Source organism: Takifugu rubripes, chromosome 14, assembly GCF_901000725.2.
Source record: "Takifugu rubripes chromosome 14, fTakRub1.2, whole genome shotgun sequence".
Taxonomy (NCBI): Eukaryota; Metazoa; Chordata; class Actinopteri; order Tetraodontiformes; family Tetraodontidae; genus Takifugu; species Takifugu rubripes.
Genome location: NC_042298.1, coordinates 4034192 through 4043219, shown reverse-complemented (window position 1 = coordinate 4043219; position 9028 = coordinate 4034192). Strand labels below are relative to the sequence as shown.

General features: G+C 43.2%; 2 protein-coding genes across 3 annotated transcripts; one reads left to right on the top strand and one right to left on the bottom strand.

Annotated features, from left to right (window-relative positions):
• The first annotated feature begins 339 nt into the window (after positions 1–339).
• On the top strand, positions 340–3428 carry ubxn1 (UBX domain protein 1). Its single transcript, XM_011610531.2, has 10 exons — positions 340–425; positions 909–973; positions 1067–1120; positions 1212–1339; positions 1697–1775; positions 1948–2139; positions 2276–2327; positions 2418–2546; positions 2667–2850; positions 2948–3428. Exons 2-10 carry the CDS (start codon positions 915–917, stop codon positions 2986–2988), a joined length of 918 nt encoding a protein of 305 aa, XP_011608833.1. The 5' UTR covers positions 340–425; positions 909–914; the 3' UTR covers positions 2989–3428.
• A 293-nt stretch (positions 3429–3721) lies between these two features.
• Positions 3722–8682, bottom strand: LOC101062333 (pre-mRNA-processing factor 39). 2 transcript variants are annotated; one of them, XM_011610530.2, is made up of 15 exons: positions 8585–8682; positions 7750–8000; positions 7459–7584; positions 7251–7369; positions 6987–7154; positions 6669–6849; positions 6486–6590; positions 5917–6034; positions 5684–5838; positions 5472–5598; positions 5025–5296; positions 4724–4908; positions 4532–4606; positions 4297–4462; positions 3722–4210 (listed from the first exon to the last, which is right to left on the bottom strand). In XM_011610530.2, the coding sequence occupies exons 1-15, from the start codon at positions 8640–8642 to the stop codon at positions 4139–4141; spliced, it is 2178 nt and encodes a 725-aa protein (XP_011608832.2). In that variant the 5' UTR covers positions 8643–8682; the 3' UTR covers positions 3722–4138. The 2 variants fall into 2 exon arrangements, with proteins under 2 accessions (XP_011608832.2, XP_029703564.1); XM_029847704.1 differs by having other exon boundaries at positions 3722–4207.
• Between the last annotated feature and the right edge of the window lie 346 nt (positions 8683–9028).

The following is a 9028-nucleotide window of genomic DNA, read 5'->3' as shown; positions in this document are numbered from 1 at the left end:
AAAATAAACCTGCATAAGAGGGATGCTATAAGTTTCACAATGTTAGCACTTTATTTAGCTACACTAAAAACTCAGTACACTGTTCATTACAACGTTCATTTGTAGGCTATCAATAATTACTTTTAATGTGTAGTTTCTTTTTTTTTTAAATGTGCTATAGGGCCACATTAAGAATTTTTTTTTTTTACCAGATTAAAGTAATCAGTAACGTCAATAAAGTCATTATTTAAGAGATTAAATTCATTATTAACGAGAATAAAGTCATTATTTACAAGATTAAAGTAATTAGTAACGAGAATAAAGTCATTATTAATACATTTATTATTTTTATCCACAATTCGGGCATCGAGTTCCATGAGGAAAACCGCCCGGCGCGGTTTGTCCTATGTGGCTTTCCGTAGTGTTGTAGCGCTGCTGGCTGATGTGTAAGTAGCTAACTAATGCTGTAATAAAATGTCAATCTGCATTGCTTCTTTTAGGACGCAAATTACACACAGTAAATAATACACACGCTTTGTTACAGCAGATATCTGGAACTGAACTGGCACAGAGAATTTGTGCTTGATATTTGAATCTTTCCATAGGAAGGCTAGCAGCTAGCTCCCTTTGTGGCTAATTCGATTGTTATCCACGTTTTTTGCAACTTTTAGCACAGAGCAGTAGATATAACATGAAACTTAGTTGTAATAATATAATATAAATGTTTAAACTTATCGTGCTTTTTTTTTAAAATAAAGAATGTTACCTCCATCATGCCACACTTGGCCAAACAAGAGGTTTTATGGTTGTAGTAGTTGCAATAATAAGTTGTTTCACCTTCCAGCAATGCTTCCAGTTTCAAGACATGGGTAGTATTGAGTGTGTAAATACGTTAAATAATTCCTTTCTCGCTGTCCAATGTGTTTAAGATCAAAATGTCTGAACAAACAACTCTGGAGAGCCTGTTGGAGATGGGCTTTGACAGAAACAGAGCGTGAGTGATCTCATTTGGATTTCTTTTGAACTAGAAATCTGATTTTAGAAGTGACGGCGAATTAAGCAATAAGTCGTTTATTCACATTTTCAGAGAAAAGGCCGTTGCATATACTGGAAACCAGGGAATTGAACAGGCCATGGACTGGTGAGTCTGAGCGGCTTGTTGAATGAAGAACTGTCTGGACGAGTCTGGTCACGTGTCCTTTATGCAAATGTGTGGGATGTTCTCGTTGTAGGTTAATGGAACATGAGGAGGACCCAGGCATTGATGAACCCTATGTGCCACCTGCAGAAAATGTCCTGGGAGGAGAAGATGAAACCAAACCCGCTCCTGAAGAGCCCTCGCTGGCCGACACTGCTGAAGGTCGGAGAGCACTGGTGTTGTTGGAAGCAGGGGAGGGAAACAGCTAAATGTAATTTTAACCAAGCAGTATTTGACTTGTTTGACTACACTTGTTATGAACCAGTTAATGGATATCTGATGTCAAATATTCTTTAGATTGTTGGCATCTCTTTTTTTAGCAGGGGCATTTAATTCACGTAAACATACAGAGAAGCAAACAAATAACCTCACAACAAATAATTTTTCTTTATGAGTGAGTGTGCAGTAGTTACATTAGCTGGCATGTGACATAATGGAGACAGATTTATGTATACAGCTGTTATGCTGCATGTATAAGTATTGCTTCAGTTATTACTGACAGATATTCCTGTGTTACAGGTGAAGGCAGCGGTAACGATGGTGAGGAAAGTGCAAGGACACCTTTAACTGAGGAGGAGAAACTTGAGCAGGTTAAAAGGTCAGCACGCGCACCATCCACGCATCCCCGCCGTCCTCGTTTGTGACCAATACCTGTAATTTGGTACTTAGATGTAACACTGAACTTGTTTATTTCCTTGCCCATCTTGTTGAAGAAATGTTTGTAACTCAAGGAACTCAGTAAAGCAAAGGGAGCCCTTGTGTTTCTTTAGGCTGGAGGATCTGATGCGAGTGAAGCAGGCAGAGAGAAGAGAGCGAGAGCAGAAGGAGTTGTTGGAGAGGGAAATACAGAGGAGAAAGCAGGGCCAGGAGCTGCAGAAGGTTCGCCAAAAGCTGCAGGATGATGAAATGAAAAAACTGGCAGAGCTGCGCAGGAAGGAGAAGATGGAGGAAAAATTAGCAAGGTAATAGAAAGAATTTTTAAAAAATAGAATTTTTATCACCTCCCTGCATGCTACTATATTAAAAGTCCAATGTTGGTAAATATAACACTCCTTTTTCCGTGTCCGTAACTCGGTGCATCGTCCTTACTCCTGCCAGGCAAAGGGTTAAAGACAAGATAGCACGAGACAGAGAGGAGAGAGCACAAAAGGTAACCAAATCATTGTCTGTTCACACATCCGTGCACTTGAACACATTCTACAGCAGCGTCTGTTGAATCAGATTCCTTTTTTTGCCTTAGTTTGGAGGCGGCGGGCAACCGAGCGCGGCAGCAACAACATGTCCTCAACCTGGCCAGCCCAGCCCCTCATCTCCCACAAGTCACGGTCCTCCACCCTCTAAGAAAGAGTACGACGAATCCAGGATACAGGTGACGCACCTAACCACACACCTGACACCACTGCAGTGGGAGCGTTTGGTGACATTCTGTCGCTGGTATTCAGAATGTTCTGTCAAAAATGTTTTTCTTGGGTTTTTGTTTTTCTTAAAGGTTCGTCTGCTGGATGGTTCCACCATCACTACGGTCTTTAAAGCTCTTGAACCTTTAGCGGCGGTGCGCGTTTACGTGCAGATGAACAGCAACGTGCCAGAGGGCCAGGACTTCACGCTGCTCTCACCTTACCCCCGTCATGTATACACTGAGCAGGACATGGAGAAGCCTCTGAAAGAACTGGGTGAGTAGTGATGAACACAAGGCTTCTCCTTTCCTGGCCTGTCGAGGTGACTGATCCCACTAGCAACCTTCAATTGGTCCCTTTCATCCCCGTTTAGGTTTGGTGCCTTCTGCTGTTCTGGTTGTTGCTAAAAAGTGAGATCAGCAGGATTCTCTCTGTGAGCCTACCTCACCACTTCCACAACATTAACATGAGGAGACTGATCCAGGGACAGGCCTTCCACCTTTTAGTTTCACTCAAACCAGTCAAGTGAATGGATGTGGACTCGTAGGCCGCGGCTGGTTTGGCGTCTTAAGAGAATAAATTTGATGGACAGTGTAATAATCAAACCACTGGTTTATGATGGATTCGGCCACATTGTCATTAAACACTTCTTGATTCTTAATCAACACCTGATCTTCCAGATTTTGTGACATTGTATCTTTTTTTTTATAAATTAAAGTGTTGATAATGCATGTGTAAACACAAGAATCTACATAAAATAATCAACCTTACTTGGCTGTACTGGTCTAACTGTATTTAGGATTTTATTTACCCATAGAAAACTAGAATAGATTAATAAACATCCAGGATTTATGATAAATGGACCAGAGACCTGTTTTCTATGCATAATATCCAGCACAATATCAGTGTGAGGTTTTTTCACTTCTATTAATGCTTTTTCTGCCATAAGCTCAGTTTCATGTTCCAACTGGGTGAAGCTGGAATCGCTGCTTCTGCATCAATGTGAAGAGTCCATTTGTGTTTCCTTCAGCAGCTCCTCAACTCTCATGTTCTCAGTCTACTGGCGCGGTAGAAATGAACAGCTTATCTTTGCCACAAATCCAAACGTTTTTCTCGGTCACAGGCACAAACACGCCACACAAACGGCTGCACGGAGACATACTATAAACACTTTTATATACATTACAAAAACATCCTATTTGGGATTGGTACAAAATGTCTGAGGGATGTTTTGAGCACGGAAACAACCCCAAAGGAGTTTGAGGAGGGGTCAGCTTGCAAAGAAATACAAAAATATTTCTGAATAAAATGGAAAACTGTATGAGCATCAATATTTCTGCCATCCTGCTTTTCCTTCAGCAGGAACATTGATTACATCGATCACAAATAATATGCATCTGATTCACACAGGTGGAGGACGTTGAGGTAACTCTGGAGGGGCAAAAGAATGACGGTATTTGAGTGTCAGGACCACTGTGATTGTTGTTCAGCTGAGACATTTGTTCATATCAGATAAAACTGCTTCCTGTGCCCATGTGAGCTGTCAGAGTCTCTGTTGCCCCCCCTAGCTGGTAGGATAATAACCCTGGTTGTAGTTCCAGGTGTTATGGTAGCCATAGTTGCCATACTGGGGCTGCTGGAAAGAAAGAATGAATAAAAAGTTACACAGAAGTCAAAAGTCTGTTGACATTTTTGGTCTATACCATATATGTGTGAGCCCACCTGGTACCAGCTGCTGTATCCCCCGTACGCAGCCTGTCCGCTCATGTCAGTCACCGGGGGAGGGGGTGTTGTGATGGGGACCTGAGGCATGGTCTGCGAGGCTTCTGCAGACACAGCAACAGCCGCATCTTCGTCACCTTTCCCGAGTTTCTCTGCGTCTTCCTCCCTAAAACCCAGCCAGCCATTAATCAGCCATATAAAACAGTGCATGAACAACTTTGAGCCAGGCTCTCACCCGTTCTCTGCTCCTCTTTTTGTTCCACCCAGATCCTGCAGCAGTTTCTGGTGGCCTTCATACAAAGAGAGAACACTGCAACAGACATGAACCTAGTCAATCATTCCCCAGAAAAGAAACGTGGCTCCAGCTTTTAGGAACATATATTCTGAGGGATTTGCCAGAATGGCTGACGCCCTGTTGAGCTCTAACCTCTGGATTGAGTTGCTGTAATCTTCAGCAAATTGGAGGCCTCTCTGTGACAGAAGGATCTTAGTTTGTGGGGTGAGGGGAGCAGCCAGAGCTCGCGTAACACACTCCTGCACCACCTCATCTGAGGCCCAGGTGTCTCCTGACACTTCTACCTCCAACAAGTTAATATGGAGTTTATCATTATTCTAATGGAAGAAAAAAAGAAAGGATTGAAACCTAGTTGCGAAGCTCTCTGAACGGGATATTCAATGTGTATGTGATGCAGCTCAAGAGCTGGAAATAGAATAAATCTTGATCTGACCGGACTGATCTCTAAAGCCTCCTGTAGGACCGTGCGGGCTTTGCTGGGGTTCCTGCCCAGTTTCAGCAGCAAACGAGCCAGCTTTATAGAGTAAAAGGCGTGTAAGGTGGGCTTCTCTTTGGATCCAGCCACAGCCTCCTGCAGCAAAGCCTCCGATCGCTCCAGCTGGCCGGCTCTTCTCTCCAAAGCCACCCTGCGCAGACGGACTACAGCCAACCCCGGCACGGTTTCCTCTATTGTCTCCAACACCCGTCGAGCCTCGCTCAAGTTACCTTAGTGGGGAATAAGAAATAAAGGGCAGTTATAAGTGAACGAGCAGCCAGAACAGGGTCTCAAGAACGAGGAAGTTCTTCCATAGGAAATGTACTCAGAAATACGGTAAAGCCACAGTAAAGGGTTTCCTGTTTCCAATTTAACCTGCACCAGAGGGGCTGTGGTGTGTCCTACCGTGCCTCTCCTCGAAGGTGGCCCACTGCATGCAGATGTTGGGTCTGCGCGTCAGGTGGATCTCACAGGCTCGTTTAAAGACCGCTCGCGCCTCCTCGACATTGTGTGACTCCAGGTACCGAGTGTACTGGACACATACAAAATGTGTATAAAACATACAAATGTGACCACTGTTGGTTTCAGGTGTTTTTGGCATTAGTTATTATATTTACCCTGGTCCAGAACTCCTCATACAGGGCACAGGCAATCAGGCAGCGCTCAAAAAGTACGCGGATCCTGTGGTCGTCACGGTGACCGGTGACCTCCTCTAATGGCTCCTGAGGCTGGGCTGTAGGCTCCGACTCCTCTGTGGATGACTGTTGTGCCTCTATCAGAGGACGGACAGATAAGGACTTCTGTGTTCATGTGCTGGGATTAAATTCAGGACCAAAGCTCTTGTTTTTACCTTGACTGGACTGATTAGTGTCTTTGTTCAGCTCGGCAATCTCCCAGTCCAGATAGGAGTGCCAGGCCTGCAGCTGGAGGTGGTCCAGTGGCTTAACATGGAAGTATGGACGTTTGATCTACAGGTCATAGCAGAGCATGCTCTCACGTGGTGGTCAAATCAAACGAAGGATGTATTTGATTCGTTTCAATGTTCTCTTCAGTTCTTCCAGACACTTATGGGGTTGTTTAAAGGAGGAATGATACAGGAGAATAATTTAAAACAAAGACTCCAAATAAAACATTTAAAATAATATTTTTATGTTTCATTAGCCTGTTACTATATCAGTGCCTTGAATTTAATTCATGCTCCAGACACTTGGTGGTTTTGTAATTGAGAGAGACGTTATGTGCTTTTGATTTTCTCATTGTTTTAAGTTTATAACTTTGCTTACTCATACTACTTATGTTAGGACAGTGAAAGAATATCCAAAGTGACAAAGTGAAAGAAAGAGATTTATAGGGAGGGAGATAAATTACAAGAAATCTGAGGAGAAACAACCAAATTGGAGCAGAGAGCTGAACACTCACAGCATCTTCATAGTGCCATCTCTTGCGGACCTCGTCCTCATTTTCTTGGTACACCTTTTCCCTCTGAAGCGACACTTTTTCCCTGATCTTCTGCTTCAATTCCTCCTAAAAGCGGGAAGCAGAATTACCCCAAAAAAAGAACAACCTAAGTTAAACCCCAGTAGTACAGACATTGATTCTTACCGTGTCCAGGCCCTCAGGGGTGGTGGGCTTTTCCTCCCCGGGTGGCGTCTCTTGCTTCTCCTCCTGTGTTTGTTCAGCACAGTCGGCCTTCTGGCTTTGCCGGCATGATGCCCTCAGCTCCTCATACTCCTCTGGAGAAAGGATCTCTTTAGGCTCATTGTTGTTCAGGTGTTCTTTAAACCTGATGGAGCAGGAGGCAGAGCAGGAAGCAACTCATCAGCAAGAAACACAGCTGCATAATTTTATGTATATATGAAATAGGTAGAATCAACAAGCATCAGTAATACATAATCAAAACCGAAGAAAGACTCAACGTACTTGTCATAGTGAGTGTTGTAGAGCTGAGTGGGAACTTTGAGGACCCTGTCCAGGACAGCAGTGGCATTCCTCATGTTTCCCTGCTCTTTTTCCCACTCAACATAAAGATCCCAAAGCCGGTCTGAGTGGAAGTCCAGACCTGCTGCCCGGACTGCATCCTCAAACACACTGAAATACAAGAAATACATTTTATTAAAGGAATATTTTTTGTATTTCACTTTAATTGTCTCTATCATATAATGTAAAAGATATATGATGGTCTACCTGCGAATCCGTGGGGGCGACTCAGGCAGGTTCATATCGAGTGTTCCCAGCAGCAGATTGATATAGTGGATCCACAGATCGACACTGAGCGGGATTACCTGCAGACCCTGAACACACACCTGGGCCGACACAACGCACCTTCAATCTTTGCTGATAGGTAACTGATGAAAAACCTTACTACAAGTTAATCAAACGCTCTCCTCTTTACCTGCTCTGCTCTATCGTTGTACCCAGCTCGGCGCTCAATATCAGCAAATTTCTTCCAGTAGCCGTAGCAAAGTGGGTAGCGCACCAGGAAGCTCTCTAGTGCTCTGCGTGATGCAGTGATGTTCCCCTATACAGGAGAAAAGAAAGATGAACAAGTGGCTAAATGACATGTTTTATCTCAGGAGGTAAACACTAAAAAGACGGGCATAACCTGCAGACAGTAATGTTTACATTTCTACCTTCTACATGGCTCAGAAAATAATAAAGTCACTCTTTTTCTCTATAGACATACCTCTTGCTCACAGTATTGCAGCAGGTCAGTCCAGCTTGTGAAGTCTTGAGGATTGTCATTGGCAGCCGTCCACAAACGTTCAAAGTCAGCAGGTAGTCCTTTGTCCACGTCCTCTGCAGCTAGGTGTGTGGAGACAGAATCAGGCTCCGCACAGACAGGGGCCTCAGGAACCTCCGTGGCAGTTCCATTTTTCTCTGACATTTCTTCCGTTCCAGTAAGAGGGGCTTCAGCAACTTCAGACATCTCCATGGCTAAAAGGTTAGGGATGAAAGCACAGCATTTCTGTTTAATGCTGAGAACTTAAACTGAAAAACAGGTGTTTCTAATGGCAACTTCAACACTTCAACCTTTCTTCTTCCACTAGACTCTGTAAATTTGTTGTTATTTTAGCATTGAGCATTTAAAGTACTTACACAGAAACAATCGCACTGCGTAATTCACATGACTGTAACACCGAAGACAATAAAAACCTTAATTTGGGGGTTTTGTTGTTGCTTATACCATCGCATTAGACGTGCAGAGGCACGTTTCATTCATTGAAGGCTTTGACCGGTTGGGGTTAGGTGGAGTTTGATAATAGATTTTGTGAATCTAGTTTATTTGCTACAATTATTAATTCACCATACTTGCACAAACCACAAGAGGTGGTTGTTTTACAGCATGGGCTCGTTGTTAACTCTTAATACGCTAGCCTAGCTTAGCTCGCCATCATTTCCTTCACAACACTTTCATCAGGAAAACGATTCAAAATGTTTGAAGACCGAGTAAAAACGAAACGATGCACACACGGTAACACGACTACAAATTTGAAACGTGTGAACGAAAATAAAGCTACCCGAAGAGTCTTCAAGCTCTCCATTGCCGCTCATCTCCTCACAACCTTCTGCTGCCATATTGGAAAGCGTCGCGCTTACGTCATTTTCCCGCGACAAAACACACATAAAACAGCTGATAATAAAACTGACAATCTATTTGGAGAGAAAAATGTTTTTTTTCGCAAACTTCTAACTTGCAAAAAAACATCGTAAAAGATTTGGAGCTTCATAAGAGAAATGTTGGTTCAGTATCGTTGGTCCATTTCTTTCATTTGAAGACATTTCTGATATACTGTCTGTATCAACAAAAGCCTCAGAAACACTTAACAAGATATATGAGGGGCACTTGAACATTTGGCAACCACAAGGTCACAGAAAATATCTCAGCAGTTTTATGGATAACTAGATGCTGCTGTGATTGCTTTGTGGAAAAAATGATTATTAAAAAAAGACCACTAGACCAT